This window comes from Morus notabilis, unplaced genomic scaffold (genome assembly GCF_000414095.1).
Source record: "Morus notabilis unplaced genomic scaffold, ASM41409v2 Scaffold212, whole genome shotgun sequence".
In the NCBI taxonomy this organism is placed as follows: Eukaryota; Viridiplantae; Streptophyta; class Magnoliopsida; order Rosales; family Moraceae; genus Morus; species Morus notabilis.
In genome coordinates this window covers 123,721-142,857 of record NW_010361298.1, presented here as the reverse complement: position 1 = coordinate 142,857, position 19,137 = coordinate 123,721, and the positions used below count along the sequence as shown (strand labels likewise).

Genomic DNA, 19,137 nt, shown 5'->3' with positions numbered 1-19,137 from the left:
ATTGGACTACAGGATAAAGGATGATTTTCTCTTCCTTCCCTATCCAGTATTGGTGCCACACACAGGGATGGGAATCCCTAGCATGGCCGGCCACAAGGGATAAGAGATAGAGGAGAATTTTGGTTCGAAATTCAAATGGAGATAGAGATTGGATTCTTTCTAGAAGTTTGACTTCTACTCTATAAATACTATTTTTGAGACAATTTTCGGAATGGTTTTTTGCCCTAATTTTAGAGGTAGCTGAAATTTCTCTATAGAAATTTTGGAAACAATTTTTCAGCCCTAAGGGTTAAGGCTGGCCGAAATTTTCAAGAAAGAAAGGAAGGAAAAATTTTTCTCCAAAAATTCCACATCGTGCATGTGATGGTGTTTGTGGAAATTCGAGTGTTTATTGTAACCCGTTTTGTCTCATGTGTGCCCACACACACGTCTTCGTGGATTCTAGGAATTGATGTGGAAGACATTGGTTTTCTAAACACAAAGATTGGAGCAAGGACTGTTCGTGGTCAAAGAACTCAAGTTATCATATGAGTCGGCTTCCAGGTATTTTTCCTGACTGAGTTCTTGATATATATAAGTTAATGAGATTAATTTATTCGTGCATAAATTAATATAATCTATAGAGTATCTCAAAAGTTTTATGAAAATTTTTATTATACACGATCCGCCTCTTCCCCGCACCACCGCGCTTCCGCAGCCGGATTCGATTCGGCAACCAACAGGAGTTACACTGCTCTGTCACCGGTCGACCGGTGCACACTAAATCTAACCCTGAAGTGTTCCAAACCCCTGTTTTGACCCTGAAATTCAATGTAGAACCAACCTAAATTCAATTGGGAACTTAAAGTGAGTGGATTAGCCACATTAATCCTTGTTCCATTCCATTTCTTTTGATTGAATTCTGATTCTCAAAATATCATGATTTAAATTAAGAATTGTTTATAAACTTTGAATTTTATAAACTTTGAATTTGAGTCAAGGCACACTAGTATGATACAATTGTATATAATTAAATTAGATTGTTTAGAGAAAAAGATTAAATTCTAAACCGTTGATTTTGATAACGAAGCTAGCGTCACGATTGAATTTGGAGCTTCAAAGACAAGTGGAGCTAGAGCTACGTGAAATTGTCCGCAGGATTGACATCCGAGAGATAGGATATTCTTATCCATATCCTTGTTAGCCTGTTTTAAAGTGTTTTGACATATGTAAATATTTGTAAAGATAAGACATGTTTGATAAAGAAAAGTATTTTAACACAATAGCTTGATTATTGCTATTGATCTCATAATGAACTGATTTAAAGTGTTAATGGATATTTTCTTAAGATAAGATATCTTGCGAACTGGTAAGCCCGCTGATGGCCTAGACATGATATGGAGATCATATCTTTAGGGGCAGAAGTCGAAATCCGAACGGGCCACTACGGTGGTGTTTGGCCTTGCATTGGTCGTAAGTAATTTAATTACTTAAATTACTTGCTGGTTGCCTATAATCTGGAATTTAAGTTCATTTTCCTTTTAGAAAAATGTTGTTTGGTTCCGACTAATTCGTTCGGGCCTGTACTTTCATTTATTTATTCAATTTTATAAACTTTATATCTTACTAGGTCTTTCGCTCATTTTTCTATATTTCAAATGTATATTTAACTCCTCTCAGGTGATGCTAGAAGTGGCACAAAATAAGTGAGGAATTCCATTCAAGAAGGGAGGAGGCGGTGAAGTGTTTCTTTCATTATCATAAATATCTAAGGCATGTATAAACATCATGGATTATAAACCTTAAACTTTACTAGACTGTGTTTGATGTCAGTTATTTACTTTTCTGTATTTATTTATGTATACACAAGTGTAAACCCTGTGGATGCCGATGCTGACTTTTGATATTGATTTTAACAGTGATTGTGGTATATAAGGTTCACCTCACTCTTTCTAAAACTTAATTTTCTTAAAATAGTAAGGTTTGTTTAGAAATTCATATATATATATATTATCTTTGATTTTGACTTATGATTAATTACTTTCTTAATTCCTGTTTAATTTCAAAATAAGTGTCCACGTCACTAACCTCTGTTTGAGAGCGTGACAGTACTGAAAACATATTACGAAAAACACAGGTATTTTCCAAAACAAAAGGAAAAAAGAAAAAAGAAAAAGTTACCATTAGCGAGGAGGATAACCCAAATACGAAAACAATCTTTGATGGGTAAACCTCTCTGCAAATCTTTGTATTGCTCAACCTTACACCCTGGACAATCTGCCATAGTTCACTTCGTAATAGAATCCCCCTAAACTGGGACGTAAAAACTAATGCATTTTATCTAAACATTTTTAGATTCTTTCTTGTCCTTTTCTTATTTGAACATTTTTAGATTTCTTTTCTTGTCCTTTTCTTATTAAAATGTACACGTTATGCTACGGGCTTCCTAAATTATTGATTAGGAATGATTGTTAGAATTTATTGAATCTTTTTTTCTCTAAAAATATTAACTATGCCCAATTCTCAAAACATTAATTGGTTAGAGGCAACAATGAGCCTTTCCAATCTGATTATATTACCATTAATAAAGTTGTAATATTTTCCAAGCAGCATAAATACTAGAGAGGTTCCAATCTGATTGATTCTTCACACACAAACAAGCAACAAGCAAGCAACACTCATATTAGATCGGCAGTTAAAAACATGCATGTTGTAATAAGCAAACTATAATAACTAGCACTGCAAAGAAGGCAAAAAAAAAAAAAAGAAAAAAAAAGAGGATAAGATAGCAGTATATCATAAATTGGAAAACAGACCATCACCAACATTCTCAGAAATTGAAAAATGCGACCAGGAAAGGAACAACAAGCGCTATACAGAAATATCAAAAAATTAATGATCCCCTTATCTTAGGGAAAAGAATTAGTATCTAACAATCGGACAGATGTTATCGAAAATATCCACGGAAAAGCTTTATGATGTAGAACCAAAATAGAAATCCCAACTCAATAAAACAAAACAAAAATAGGAATTTACACAAGTTTTTAAAAAACCATATATATAATTTATTATTATAATTTGAATAACCGCGAGCCATCTGAATTCCTTTGCCATTGGAAATATTTTAATTTAGTCCATTCTTCTAGTCGTAATGAAGTAGAATATATATTCTCACATAAGAAAATATATTATATATTACAATTTGATGCAACATGGACAAAAAAGATGAGCTGGTGTTACCTTACTGCATGCCAATTTTCAATACCATCGAGATTACAAGTATTTTTATAAATCAAGTTGACAAGGTACACGTTTATATTAGTCGTATAATGAGAAACAAACAAGTTTTTTATTTTTATTTTCTTACTTTTCTTTCAAGACAATATTTTGATCTCTTCTAATATACTAGTGATGATGCTTTGGACGTGAGTGCGGTATCGGCAAATAAAATAAATCCTGTATGTTTTTTTATTTGAAGTCAAATATCATTACGTTATTTTATTTTGTTATTAATTATTTTTCTTTTTAAGAATAATAGAAATTTTTTTTAAGCATTTATAATTACAAAATGACTACCGACAAAAAAAGTTATGAACTTTTTTTTAATAGATAAAGACATAATGTATGAATTTGAGTTAAAAAAAGATTATTTCTATAATTGCCCTCAATTATGTACCATATTTTAAAGTACTCTCTGATATTTTAAAATCGCTCAAAATGGGCCTTGACATATAAAAACTAAGTCAAATGACCCCCTCTATTCACTCCAGTGTATCAAATTGACGGAAGTGCTTAAGTGGCAATAAAAAACCAATTAATTGAGGGTATTTACGTAAAAATGTGTAGGGCATTTGCGTAACTCTTGAATTCCTATTTTTGTATTCAATAAAGTAACTTGTGTAAATTCCTATTTTTGTTTTTCTCTAATATTTGAAATAAAGTTTAAAAAAAAACATATATATAATTTATTATTATCAAGGTTATTTTAGTAAATGTGGACAATAACTGCATAAGTGACTGTGCAAAAATAACCGTTGACGTGCTTCTCAAATTCTGTTATGGGGAAGCAATTTTTAAAAATTGCTGGTCAAAACCTTAACTGTTGTAGCTTCTTAAAAAGCTAAAAATAGCCTCCAAAAGTGAAGTCAAGCAGTCCCTAAGTCAGGTTCACTAGCTTTCTTTCGAGCTCTTTTGTAACATTATCCATCTAGGGTTTTCCTACAAATTAACTAGTATTTCACGGAGGGGCGTCAAAAGCAACACATGGCAACAACGAATATATTCAATATATTGCATCGAGGCCAGTTGAAAAATAAATAAATAAATACTAAATCAGAATGGTACTTACAAGTTGTTTTGTTTTAGGACTTTGGAGTTTTGTCAGTTGTTTATATTTCCTCCTGATGGAATTTAGACTTTTTATGAATTTGAGAGGTTTCATCTTAAAAAGGTCAACCGTTAATTAAGTGGAGTTGTTTAATGTGTATACAAGTTGGTGTTATTATATGTAAAAGAGATTGGACTCGGGTTTATTTTTACCCTAATCTATATGTCCTTACAAGATGATATTCTCTTTGAAATCGCCAACTTTGTATTGAATAGATCGAGCTGCTTATTTAATTTGATTAGATTCTGATACCATGATAAAATTTAGACTTTCTAAGGATTTAAACATTCATATTAGAAGTGGACTGTTCAAATATCCTTATAAATTGTTGTTCATTATTGTGTGTAAATGATGTGCAATTCGGATTTGTTTTTACCCTTTACACCTCCGCAAAACATTTTAGAACACAGACAATTTACCAAAAGCAAGCAACATTTAAATTAAAAAGTTTTTTTAAAAAAAAAAACCATATATATAATTTATTATTATATTTGTTGTAGTCCAATAAATCATTTATTATATTAAACATTGACTGCTATGATCAATTAATGATGGACTAATTAAGGAAATGATATTTTTTTTCTATTTTAATTATATCTAATATATTTATTAAGATAACGCTTATTTTAAAAAAGTGTTTTCATACATATTATCAATACACATTTCTCATATGCCGAATTGGCTTGTCTTTATCTCCATAATAAGATACATTTTACTTGACTAATGACCATGGCGTGTATTATCAATACACATTCCATATATACCGAACTAGCTTGTCCTTATCTCCATGGTAAGATATATTTTAATTGACTAATGACCATGGCGTGTATTAAGTGGACGTTTGGTTCATGGATTCAGAATTATGATTCAGAATCATTCTCAGTTTGTGTGTGTTTTTTATGAGAAAAAATATTGTAGCGAACCACGAACCATGATTCAAATAATGGCACGAATCCACCAACCAAACGCATTTTAAATTTCCTCACAGGAAAAATATGTAGTTTTGATGTGATATATATAGTAAAAAAGATAGGTTGGTTACCTTAATGCCATTACTGCAAGAAAAAATGTTGGTTACGTTAGTGTGGCTGGTGGAGAAGGGAGAAGGGGAGAGAGAAAGAAACAGAAGGTATGAGGAGAGAGAGATAATTAAGAAGGCTTGAGAAGAGAAACAGAGAGAGGGAGAAAGAGAACGTAGGGGGGAGAGAAGCTGAATGTTTATACAGTTGTGGCGAGAGTCAATTCACACTTAAAAATCACGACACATTCTCTTAATATCGTATAATTAGTTATGTATCAATCTTAATTTTTACTTGGTATGATATTGTTTGTTTTGAACCTAAGTTTGCAAGATTTTTGAGTTTCTTAAAGGCCTCATATCGTGGCTTATAATCTTCAGACGATGCATAAATGCATTTATCTTATCTTGACTCTCTCATCTTAAGAGATTCATGATTAATTTTGTAACTTTCTTTAAAAGTTTGTACATGTCATTACATGACATTTTTCCTCCAAATAATTTTAGCATTTGACTAACCGAGCCATCGGAATTCCTTTGCCATTGGAAATTTTTAATTTAGTCCACTCTTCTAGTCCTAATGAAGTAGAATATATATTCTCACATAAGAAAATATATTATATATTACAATTTGATGCAATATGCAATATATTACAATTTTCAATACTATCGAGATTCGTTTTCCATTACCAGTATTTTTATAAATCAAGTTGACAAGGTACACGTTTATCTTAGTCGTATAATGAGACAAACAAACAAGTTTTTTATTTTTATTTTTTTTATTTTTCTTTCAAGACAATATTTTGATCTCTTCTAATATACTAGTGATGATGCTTTGTACGTGAGTGCGGTATCGGCAAATAAATCCTATATGTTCTTTTATTGTAAGTCAAATATCATTATGCTCTTTTATTTGAAGTCATATATCATTACATTATTTTATGTTGTTAATAATTGTTGACGGTGAAATTTCGTCAACAGACATACGCCGGATCACCCTCTGGTATCCCGTGGGGTTACCGGCTAGAAATTAGCTGTATATTTGAAATTATGCTATGAAGTGTTTGTTATATTTTTAAAAGCATGAGAATAATGCTTGAATGAGAGGACACCCGAAATTTATAGTGGTTCACTCTGTTAATGAAGAGCTACACCCACTTGTGTATTGTATTTCCTTTGGGCTCTTTTTGGATTACATAGAATCAGCTCTCTATTCTCTGATTACATATGAAAAATAGCTAAAAATCCTCTCTTTCATTCATTCGGGGCCTTGCCGCTTTTATAGGCTAGAGATTACTTCATGGGTAGTTTTTCTTGGTAGGCTCATCCACTTGAGTGGCCTACTAGCCTATGAGCCCAGACGCATAGCCTGTCACCACCTTTTTCATTGTTCACTCATCCAATTTGTCCCCTATTGCGGCTATGCACATCCCTCTTTAATCATCCACCGTCCATTAAAGGGTGGTTTATGGGCTTGTAATTAATGCCTACATTACTGACATTCTTCAAACCCATACAGAACTCCTTTGTCCACTCAGGGGCCTTTCTGGAGATGTGGACCCATGTTTATACGGTCGGCTTCCTATGAGGCCTCTCCTCCTTGGAAGGGTCGGCCGTCTGGAGGCCTCACCTCCTTGGAAGGGTTGACCGTCTGGAGGCCTCTCCTCCTTGAAAGGGTCGGCCGTCTAAATGCCTCTCCTCCTTGGAAGGGTCGGCCTCATGGATGCCCCTTGGGGCTTTTGGCAGGTTTACGAACCTTCTTCATGGAGGCCTCTCCTCCTTGGAAGGGTCGGTCTCATGGATGCCCCTTGGGGCTCTTGGCAGGTTTAAGAACCTTCTTTATGGAGACCTCTCCCCCTTGGAGGGGTCGGCCTCATGGATGCCCCTTGGGGCTCTTGGCTGGATGCCCCTTGGGGCTCTTGACAGGTTTAAGAACCTTCTTTATAGAGGCCTCTCCTCCTTGGAGGGGTCGGCCCCGTGGATGCCCCTTAGGGCTCTTAGCAGGTTTAAGAACCTTCTTCATGGATGCCTCTCCTTCTTGGAGGGGTCGGCCTCGTGGATGCCCCTTGGGGCCCTTTGCAGGTTTAAGAACCTTCTTCATGGAGGCCTCTCCTCCTTGGAGGAGTCGGCCTCATGGATGCCCCTTGGGGCTCTTGGCAGGTTTAAGAACCTTTTTCATGGAGGCCTCTCCTCCTTGGAGAGGTCGGCCTCATGGATGCATGTTTAAGAACCTTCTTCATGGAGGGCTCTCCTCCTTGGAGGGGGCGGCCTCATGGATGCCCCTTAGGGCTCTTGGCAGGTTTAAGAACCTTCTTCATGGAGGCCTCTTCTCCTCGGAGGGATCGGCCTCATGGATGCCCCTTGGGGCTCTTGGCAGGTATATTTTTATTTTATGAATGTTTTTTACAGTTTAATTGTTTTTACTTGTGTTTTTCTCTTTTCTAATCTTATTTTGTTTTTTTAGTGCAGTTTTATTTTATTTTGTCAATGGTTCTTTTATAGTTTATTCTTTTCAAGACTATCTGTATATCCAATCTAACGTCTAACGTCTATAAAAGCAATTAAGTCAACTTAGAAGGTCACGTGTTAGCCACTTCTTTCTTCTTATTTTTTTTCTTCTTTTTTTAAAATTTTTCTCTTTTTTTTAATTTTTGATTTTTTTTTACCTGTTATCCTTTTTATTTTTTCTCTTAATATTCTTTTGAGAATTCTTTTATTTTTTACAATATCTTTCATTGCAATACTTTCTTTTAATTAAAATAATTCCTTTCAAATGTCTTCATACTTGAGTTATTTTCTTGGTAAAAAACTCCTATATAATTTTAATTCTTTTTCGATATGAGTTTTAAAATTTTTTTCTCTTATTCTAATTAACGGGCCAAAGATTATGTGAATTTGGACAAAGGGCCAAAGATTATTGTATATTAAGTTTACGTCGTCACATTGTTCGTCATCAACATGGCATTGGCAATCTCTTTCAGTTATTTGTAATAAACAAAGACTTGAGCAGTTGAGCCGGGATCTATATATATATATATATATATATCTTCAAGGTGTAGTGTTTGCCAACTTACTCTGAAATTTTCCTCAGTACAAACAATTAAGTTGAGTAGACAAAAAAAAAAAGAGCAAATGGAGAAAAGGAAAAAAAAAATTTTCCCAAAAAAAAAAAATAAAAATTAGAAAAAAAAAAAAAAAAAAAAAAAAGAAAAAAAAAAAAAGAAAGAAATCGTAGAGTGATCATTCATGGCAACAGAGAATAGAGGCTTTATTGCATTCTTCGCAACCTATCGGCCACCGGTTCCGCTGGGCATATACTCGCGCCCACTGGAGCCTCCACCCAAGTCCATTGCCGATGAGATTCACTTGATCACTCATCCTAAAGAATTAGAGTCCGACAACTACAATTACAACGGCCAACAGATTCCACCTGCGGCTCTCAAGACGATTCTCAACCGCCCGAAATTGGTTTCACTTGGCCTTTACAAAGACGCTGATGTTGATTCAGGTCGTCTTTCGGGCTTTCTTTTCGTCTCCGAACGAGGCGACTACGAGCTCGAAACGCTTCACATAGCCCTCCGCTTCAATGACAGTACACAACCCAAAGTCAAAGTCTTCAGTTTGGCTGATATTTACGGCACAACGACATTCGGTGGCGTTCGTATGGAAGACAGCGGTTGCGTTGCCGGTGATTATCTCATCTATGTCACCACCAAGGACCCCGCGCCTAAACGTCGTCAACCCTGGACTGCCGTTTATAAAACCAATCTTAACACCGGAGAAACTGAACGTCTCACCCCCCCAGGTTCCTACCTAATTAATTTTCCTTGATATATAACGAATTATTTTAACTAATTAATTAAGTTGATTTAGTTTTTCCATCTAACAGGGGAAGCTGATTTAAGCCCCTCCGTGTCACCATCCGGAAGGAAGATAGCGGTGGCGTCCTTCGAGGGAAAGGACCGCGGATGGGATGGCGAGATCGAAAATCTAGAGACTAACATTTATGTGTTTGACATTGACAATCCCATTCAAACTCGCTACAAGGTTGTAACGGATGGTGGGTGGCCAACATGGGGAAGTGAAGACGTCCTATTTTTCCATCGCAAGGTTGGGGACTATTGGGGTGTGTTCCGAGCCGTCATCGGCAGATCTCTCGTACCACCTGTTCGTATAACCCCGGAGGATATTACCGCCATCACTCCGGCAGCCATCAACGGCACCACTGTAGCAGTGGCAACTATTCGTCAAATATCAAGCTTCAATGATGTCCGTGTGAAAGATCAGTATCGGCACATTGAGATATTTGAATATTCTGCAACTAGTGGAGAAACAGTATCCAACATAAAAATCACTCAAGACACCGGACTATTGGCTGACCATTTCAACCCCTTTGTGATTGATGTTATTGGTGAGAATAAGCGCATCGGTTACCATCGTTGCCGTACCATCAAGGTACCACTGCCAGCCACTTTGAATTCCTCGATCAAATATATATATATATGCGCGCGCGCTACTTGACTAATTATTATGAGAGCCTAACTAGCTACCAATTAATACAATTAATTATCCGGAAGTAGTAGTAGCTAATTCATTGTGAGTTGTGACAGAGTCAGGACGGTATCACAAGGCGGTTCCACAAGCTCAAGTCTGCGGATCCAGCCATACAACTGGTTAGGGTTCCGGGAGTGTTTCCAACATTTTCCGAAGATGGCTCTAAGCTTGCATTTGTTGACAATGAGTTCAAGGCCGTCTGGTTAGCCGATGCATCTGGCTTGCGTGTTGTTTACGATGTATGTATATGTAATTACTAACTAGATTAATATTCATTCTCATATATAAATATTTAGCATTACTATTTATTTATATAGTTTTAAGTGTGTTCAGAGTACGTACTAATTTTAATTTGTTCATGCAGGCGGGCAAACCAAACAGCCTCTTTGCGACGGTTTGGAACCGAAATCCAGAAAAGGATACACTGTACGTGTGCGTGGGACCCGCTTTCAGCCCTAATGACAAACTAGACATCGCCGCCCTCATCAACGTGTCAACTGCTGATAATCCGAAACTTAAAACGCTCACAACAGGAGATTTCAATAATGCCTTCGCGTCCACCAATATAGAAGGTAACTAAACAAATTTCTTTTGGTAAATAAACAAGGTAATTAACTTGATTAATTTCCTCCATTAGCAAGTAATCGGCGCTAAGTATAATTACTCCTTATATATACATATATATATAGTCATTTTTAATTGACAAATTGATAATATATGAATGGGTTGAAACTTGTGCTTGTAACAGGGACCCAATTAGTTTATCGATCCACAAGAAATGGAGGGAGTGAAAAATATAAGAATCTATACATAATGGACGCACAATCAGGGGAAGATGGGTGTTTAACAAGGCTAACAGAAGGCAAATGGACAGACACACATTGCCAATGGTCCCCAAATGGAGATTGGATAGTGTTCTCTTCAAGCCGTGAAAATCCTTACGGGGCGGATCAATATAAAAAAGAAAACTTCGACAATGGTCTCGACCCAGGATACTTTGCAGTGTATTTAGTGAATACAAGCAACCCGTCGGCGGTGGTAAGAGTGGCAGGGAGTGGTTATGACCTTGCAGGGCATGTGAACCACCCATTCTTCAGTCCGGACGGAAAAAGCATCGTTGTGACATCGGATCTTGCCGCAGTTTCTGTTGATCCAATTTCTCTGCCTCTCTTCGTGCACTCTGTGAGGCCTTACGGGGATATCTTCATTTTCGATATCGACACGAAGGACATACATAAGAACAAGGATTTGAAAACGTTCAAACGAGCCACACATAGTAGATTCGAGTATTCCACTGTCAGCTGGACCAGCATGTTCCCACCTGTTGACATGGATGCACAGTGGAACCTTCAACACTATATAGGCCAGTTCGACTTCGCTCCCACATGCCCGTATGTGCATCCTGGTGGAGGCGAAAGTTGGCACATGACTGGCCAACTTTGCATTCCCAAAAGAGATTGTTGATTTGAGATTTTAACTTGTTTCTGCCATCTATCTTCTTTACTTTCATCATCTCCTACGTAAGCGTGTTTCCATTTTATGCATGTTTTCATTTTGTGTTCGAATAAATATATAAATAAATAATATCGCCATCTCTATCTCATCTATTATGTTATACGCACTGCAATCTCAATGTAAGATGGAGGTGTGGCTACAAATTTAATGTAAGACTTAATTAATTACGCTTGGATGTGTAGTGTGTATACCTTTCTGTAAGACTTGATTATTTAAGCCTTTGATCTCTAGATCTATCATTATATATATATATATATAGTACCATGTCATCTGCAAACAATATATATATATATATATAGAAAACTCTATAATATATTATTGAAAATATGCCATATTTTACTGAAAATTTGTTAGTATTTTCTGTGATTATTCTTAACAATGAATGATTGAATGCAATGCAATAGAATACAGTACTAGATATATATAATGTTGAGATAATTAATAAGACATACAAAACACTACCTTCCAAAGAACGAAGTCTTGGAAAATATACTTAGAATATACTTGTCCGCTGGCTGAACAAAAAATAAAAATTTGCAAGGATATATATATATATATATATATATATATATACAGAGAGAGTGTGTGTGTGTTTTTCTTAGGTATATTTCGTCCCCAAAGTGAAATTAAAGATAACCAATTTAATATAAAGGAGCAATATGATCAGCATGCAAGAGTTACCTGGGCAAAGAAGCCTCCCATTCCCGGTCCGATGGTCATTCCCATAGCCCATGCTGTACTAACGTGAAATAACAATTAATTATTTATTTATTTTCCCAATAAATGTTAATGTAGTTTAAAATTTGCACTAGGCAGGCATTAATTAATTAATATGGGCCAAATTTAAATCTCTCACAGTTGTCATTCCTAGAGCTTAGTGTTAGTCGATGTGGGTGGCTCATTGTCAAAAATATGAGATGTACACTTATGTTGAAAACTAAAAGAAAAAGTCCAAAAGGGAGAAAATAAGAGAGAACACCCAAAACAGTGTTGACTTTAGAAAGTTAACCCAGCTGTTTATAGCCGATTCATGCATAAAATAGAGGGAGACAGAGACTATAAATACAGGTCCAATTAAACCATAGGAACTTTCAAGAAGAAACCTTATACTGACGACCGTCCAAAAGTTTACACTAAGGCCAAACGGAGTGTTGAAAATAACCCTGAATTTACAAAATTCAAGCATACTATATATTTCAGAGATAGATATGAATCATGAATAAAGGTGAACTTTTTTTACATTTATATTTATAAAATACGAAAAGAAAAGAAGTAGTGTAGTAATTATAGACGTCATATACCAACACTTTGACAGTTCCTATTATTAAGACATAATTAATAAAAGTAGGTAAGTTTATTAATTAATTAGCTGGACACATAATATTGCATCAAATACAAATTATAACAAAAGATTAGATAATCAATATGAAGATCATGAGCTCACCTACATAACCAACATAGTAGGCAACATCTTCCTCTCTTTTAGCAATATGAAAATCCTTTATCTACGGCAAATTAGTACAAAACGAAGATTAATAATTAATCAAAGAAATACAAAAAAAAAAACAAAAAACAAAAAACAAAAAACAAAAACAAAAAAAACAAAAACAAACAAATTAAGTTATGTTCTCGATCGCCATATCACGTTATCAGAATTTCTTAAATTCCAATCTTCACTTTGTACTTCTTTCGATAATTTGGATTTTGATATATAGGACTTAGTTGCCATTTTAAATTATGATTGAACAGTTTTAGTCCATTTATTCATAGGGAATAAATTCCCAAACCCCAATCCCAACCCCGATCCTGATTAATTCGGATTGCAGTCGTCAATCAAAATAATACAATACTGTACACCAAAAATGAGCATTTTTAAAATTTTTTCTTGTCTTTTTCCTATTAAAATGTACACGTTATGCTATGTGTTTTCTAGACTTTAAATTATTAATTAAGTATGATATTTGGAGTTTATTAAATTTTTTTCCTTTAAGAATATTAACTATGCACCAATTCTCACAACAATAGTTGGTTAGAGGCAACAATGAGCGGAAAAACAAAAGAGCAAATATGTATTATGTAGCGGATTTTATTAGTGTTTTGCTTTTTAAGAAAGAAAATATTAAAAATATAAAGTTTCTCATAACTTATTTGAAACTATTATTTTAAAAAATGTTGAACCAACATGTTTTTTTTTAAAAAAAGGAAAAAAGTCTGATTATATTCTTTTAAACATAAACATTATAAACTCAAAATTTAATTAAAAAAATAACATTTTTATAAAGAAAATGCTCTCGCCCACTCTCTCTCTCTGTGTGCACGTTTTTCTCGATCTGCTCTCCGTTCTCCGAGGTACATGGCTAGTGAAATATGAGAATTTGTTCAGTGTATCATTATCGAATAATAAGCACTTATAATATTAAAAAAAAGGTCTTTTTATTGTATTGTCAATAGTGCATGTTTTTAAGATTTATATAAAGTGAAACCATATATAATCAATATGATCTTTTATATTATATTAAATAAGTTTTTTTTCTCATTTCTTATCAAAGAATTATCCAAACAATATAATAGATTTATCAACTAACTTTAAAAACGACGAAAAAAAATAAAAAAAAAAAAAAAAAAAAAAAAAAAAAAAAAAAAAAAAAAAAAAAAACTCAATTGCGTGGAAAACCACATGGCTACTGCCTCGATCTAGCCGCAGCAACCACCGATCCGGAAGATCACATCGTGGCGGGTGGTTTTACGGTTACAACTGTTAAGGGTATCATAGAAAAGCATTAAAAATAAGTTGAGAGGTGAGAGCGAGATGATTGCTCATTTCTAGAGTAACAGATGAAAATATTGGAAAAATGTCCGTCTGATTACATTACCATTAATAAAGTTGTAATATCTTTCAAGCAGCATAAATACTAGAGAGAATTTCCAATCTGATTGATTCTTCACACACAAACAATTCATTAACCCCCATGAAAAACTCTCTTTTCTTTTTTTTGGTTGTTGTTGAAGAAACCAAACACGAGAAGTGCACCGAGATAAGACGTAGTATTCTATTCTTCCCAAATCTCTTCTTCAACGTGCCTCGTACTGAACAACTGCAACAAGCAAGCAACACTCATATTAGATCGGCAGTTAAAAACATGCATGTTGTAATAAGCAAACTATAATAACTAGCACTGCAAAGAAGGCAACAAAAAAAAAAAAAAAAAAAAAAGAGGATAAGATAGCAGTATATCATAAATTGGAAAACAGACCATCACCAACATTCTCAGAAATGGAAAAATGCGACCATGAAAGGAACAACAAGCGCTATACAGAAATATCAAAAAATTAATGATCCCCTTATCTTAGGGAAAAGAATTAGTATCTAACAATCGGACAGATGTTATCAAAAATATCCACGGAAAAGCTTTATGAGGAATCCTTCATCAGTGGTTGTGAATGAATGATTTTTCTCAATCTTTTCGACCGTAGGAGCAAGTCAGAAAGATTGAGAAATAGAACCATCTGATATGATTCGTTCTCAATAGCCATGAGATGATCATCTTAGGGTGATCCTTTTGTCGACAGATGCTCCTATTACCAAAATAGAAATCCCAACTCAATAAAACAAAACGGTGTTAGTTAAAATGACTGATAAGGTATGGTGGTAGTTGATTTTCCCTCCAAAAAATATTACAACAGATGTTCCTAACTGAACACAGAACACAACACAGTTGAAATAACAATGGTGTTAGTCAGAACAAAGGGATATACAGCTGCTCCACATATAAAAATAAACAAAAAAATAACATGTGGTGGTAATATTCGCACATCCATCCATGCCCATGTTTCAATATCGGCTTACCCGTAGGCAATATCCTACCAGCAGAATCACAGAGAATGGTAAATTCTAGCTTTAAGTGATTAAAAGAAAAAAGTAAAACCCTTGCTGCAGGATACCAGTTGAATTTCAAAGAGATTATTTCTTTTCATGGAAGCCACATTATAATGGAATAAGTTCTATACTAGCTATTAGCCTCTTTCTGTAATCTATTTCATCTCTATTATCTTGTCAGTTTCCTTTTCATTTCTATTATTGACTTTGACGCATATCCACATTTATGCCTAGACCTTAAGCTCAAGGTAAAAACAACGTTTTTGTCAAACATTTTAATAGACGTCCTACAAGCAATGTTTTAAAGGGTGGCATGACGTTTTGTTTTTGACTTTATACAGCACCACACAACAACACGGAAGCCTCATAATCCTAAGGAGAAGCAAAAGCATCAAATTGTGTCTCAAAGCTTTAGGCCACCGGGCTTTATGAATTGGCCTAACCCGAGGTAGGTCTGGGGATATCTGCCTTAGGCACTCGAAGAACATTACACACAACAAATATAAACCAAGTTACATGCAAAATTGTCACGTCACTCCAAAATATGCTTTTCTAATTCCTACGAAACCACAAACTCAAAAGTAGTCTCTCAACATGTGGTACCAAAGCATAATTAATATGGTCTCAAGTCAATTAAGACAATTTGTCATGTATGACCAACATAGCAGTGCACAAGAGCAATACAATATGAGAAGTAAAATGGGAAAATGTAAAAGGGTTAAGAGAATGGTATTTTTCTGAGTAATCGACATGATGTTTCACTTTCACTGTTTCACAAGAGAGATATTTGAGGGTATAACTCTAGATACAGCCACGCAGTGAAAGAGAATTCACTTAACACTTCCTAACTAGTTTATGGCAATGATCGACAAAGCCAACCTCGGGCTCTTCAAAATCCATCAGATTAAATTAAACCACGCTCTGTTGAGTTAACTTGTAACAGCACATTGCTTTTCAAATTTCGCCTCAACGCTCTATTCATGCCGATAAAGGTTTGAACATATTTCGCAATGTGCTTTTGTAGTACCCTAAATTGTTTGTTTTGGTAATGTGGAATTAAGAAAGTATCTACACATTAAGCTGTTGGTATATATCATTATAATCCCTAAGCTTAGCTATATTTCTAAGGCAACATTGAAGAATCATGTATTCAATGAAATATGAGAACATACTGCGGCGGGTGCGCTTCTTGTACAAGATACGGTAACCGCACTCCCGGCATTGTATCACATCACCTGGCTTCAGAGTGTTCTCCATTCCACAATCTACAACAACATCGCTAAACTTTCAAGGTCTTCAAAAACCAAACCTTAAAATTATATACATATATATATATAGACAGAGAGAGAGAGAGAGTCAAGGGGTAAGAGTACCTCCACAAATGTAGCTGACTGGTTCGGGCTGAGGATCCATGAATGAGAATTCAACGTACGTTTGTGAACCTCAATTTGTAGTCTTTTGGAGCTGAAAATATGGAACAATTCAATTCACTCAAAATATGTTTAGTAATTTGATAGTAAAACCTCCAATTGGAAAGAAAAAGAAAATAAATAACCAAGGTAGAAAACAAACATACGACAAATAATTTCTAGGAGGAAGCACGAAATTATATGCACCTGTAGAATTATCATTGCATCTGTATATTGGTTTACGGTTTGGAACACTAAACCAACATCAACTCCCCAGATAGGAATTACCAGTATAATTAATTTTTTGTTCTTCTTGATAAATACTAGGAGTAGAATTAATCTCCAAATATATATATATATATATATATATATATATATACAACCTAAACCTAGTTTATTATCAGATTTCGAAATGACAAAATTGATGGAAGGGTTGTAAGATATATAATGTTAGATTTATCAATTATGATGTATAAACATAAATACCTAATACGCTATGAAGAAGATTCAGAATCTGAAATTGTGTCTTCACCTTTGTTCTCGGCGGCGACGGGGCGACGGAGCGACGGTGACGCCGCACGGAAGCAGGGGCTGGGGCGGCGGCTAGGGCGGAAGAGAGAACAGAGAGAGACTGATAGAGTCGAATAATCGAAGAAGACAAGAAGGTTGGGCTTTTCTCGTGTTTTAGGGTATCATATAATATAATACATGGAAACGACACAAATACAATATAATAAAACACCCTTATTCTCTTATACTGTATTAATTCTTAATACACCATTTTTTTATTCGGAACCCTCAAAAATCAAATTTTGGGGACCCTCAAAACTTCAAAATTTCCACAAAATTTAGGAAAATTCGGTGAAATTTTCGTCATACTTACAATGAAATCATAGACTTTTGCCTCTTTTTTTTTTCTTTTTTAATAAGTAACCGTTTAGTTCACTGATTTGAGTTTTTAATTTGAATTGATATGTGACTTTATGTAAGAGTTTTTTACTATAGTAAAAAAGTTAAATGGAACTGTTTTTTAAAACTTTTCACTGTAACAAAATTCGAATCGATGAAATGAACGAACCCATATTATTTTAGCACTCCTACCAACTTCTTGTAATTTTGGAACTTTTAGTCCATTTTTTTTATAATTAGTCCCTAAATTAGCTATAAAATTTCATATAATTTAATAATGGCCGTTCTTTTGAAAGGTGAGGGATTAAAAATCACTGGGAAAAAAAAAAGACGAAGATATGAAACATTTCTAAAAACATTGGTTACCCCTATAGTAGCCAAATGGAATTGTGAAACACAAGAATCCATTGCAAATTTAATCTTGACACGGTCCAAAGTCAATGGTTAGGGAGTCCCTTATTCTCAACATTTAAAAAAAAAAAAAAAAAAAAAAGAAGGAATCATCCATTTTCTTAGCCGCCAAACGCTTACCAAAGACCAAGGAAAAACTAGACCAACTAGGAATATGTAATTAGAAAATAACAAAGGATGTGAGACACGTGGCAGTAGCGTGGGGCAGGTGCAGGGACAACACCGTTTTACACTCTGAGACCGCCGACCGACCCCAACCCTTCGCTTTCCCTTCCCATTACATTAATGACCACTTTACCCTTCATTTCTTTCTTTTATAAAGATGCCCTTGTGTATTTCAATATTTACCATAATACTCCGCTTCCGAACGCGGATTTTTCTTTTTTTTAAGGACAGACACGGCCGCTAAGGTATGCTTTGCTTTCTAGAGGATTTTTAGGCCAAATGCTTTCTAGAATTATTATTATTATTTTTGGATTTTCTAGAAGATTGTTGTGATAAGGTTTTTAAAAAAAAAAAAAAGAGTTCAAGAACTAATCAAGTAGAGAAAATGTTTAAGGATGAAACAATCTCAATGCTAATAGTTCATAGTCTATAAGTTTAAAAACCAACATATATTAATAACGCGTTTACTTAGGGATAAAAATGAAATGGGTAGAATTTAAAATAAAAATTAGAGGTCATAATAAATTATTTACTTAAATTATAGATTTAAAATCGAGAGTATTGCGAATTCAAATCCTATGTTGTACATTAATTTATATGCTTTTTTAGTAAATTCTTTCACATTCTAAGATAAATTTGAGTAAATAAATATAAGAATGACAAGTTTAATTAGCATTTTCTACTCGCATTCCTCACTTGTAATGCGTTGTGCTATACAGCTCTGCAGAAGCTCCGCACTCACAAGGAGTGATCCCCGCAAGGACATGAGGCCCACGCCTTGTAATTACAGCGTCATTTAGCTTTTTTCTGTTCATAATAGCTAAACATGTCATAAAGATTGTTTTTTATTTTATACTATATTGTAAACTTATTAAACACATATGTGATGGATTTTGGAGGTTAGACATTGTAT

At 34.6% G+C, this 19,137-nt stretch overlaps 1 protein-coding gene and 1 pseudogene across 2 annotated transcripts; both read right to left on the bottom strand.

Annotated features, from left to right (window-relative positions):
* The window catches only part of LOC112091803, a 28,001-nt pseudogene extending 14,819 nt beyond the window's left edge, over nt 1-13,182 (bottom strand).
* A 939-nt stretch (nt 13,183-14,121) lies between these two features.
* Nucleotides 14,122-17,453, bottom strand: LOC21407405 (DNA-directed RNA polymerases II, IV and V subunit 12). 2 transcript variants are annotated; one of them, XM_024166361.1, is made up of 4 exons: nt 17,226-17,453; nt 16,704-16,794; nt 16,503-16,595; nt 14,122-14,548 (listed from the first exon to the last, which is right to left on the bottom strand). In XM_024166361.1, the coding sequence occupies exons 2-4, from the start codon at nt 16,741-16,743 to the stop codon at nt 14,526-14,528; spliced, it is 156 nt and encodes a 51-aa protein (XP_024022129.1). In that variant the 5' UTR covers nt 16,744-16,794; nt 17,226-17,453; the 3' UTR covers nt 14,122-14,525. The 2 variants fall into 2 exon arrangements, with proteins under 2 accessions (XP_024022129.1, XP_024022128.1); XM_024166360.1 differs by having other exon boundaries at nt 14,125-14,548; nt 17,272-17,452.
* Nucleotides 17,454-19,137: the final 1,684 nt, after the last annotated feature.

Coding starts and splice junctions, on each gene's coding strand:
- LOC21407405 (XM_024166361.1), bottom strand. CDS start 16,743: ATGGATCCTCAGCCCGAACCAGTCAGCTACATTTGTGGAG. Junction 16,596..16,703: donor AGTCAGCTACATTTGTGGAG/GTACTCTTACCC, acceptor ATGTTGTTGTAG/ATTGTGGAATGGAGAACACT. Junction 14,549..16,502: donor CAAGAAGCGCACCCGCCGCA/GTATGTTCTCAT, acceptor TGCTTGTTGCAG/TTGTTCAGTACGAGGCACGT.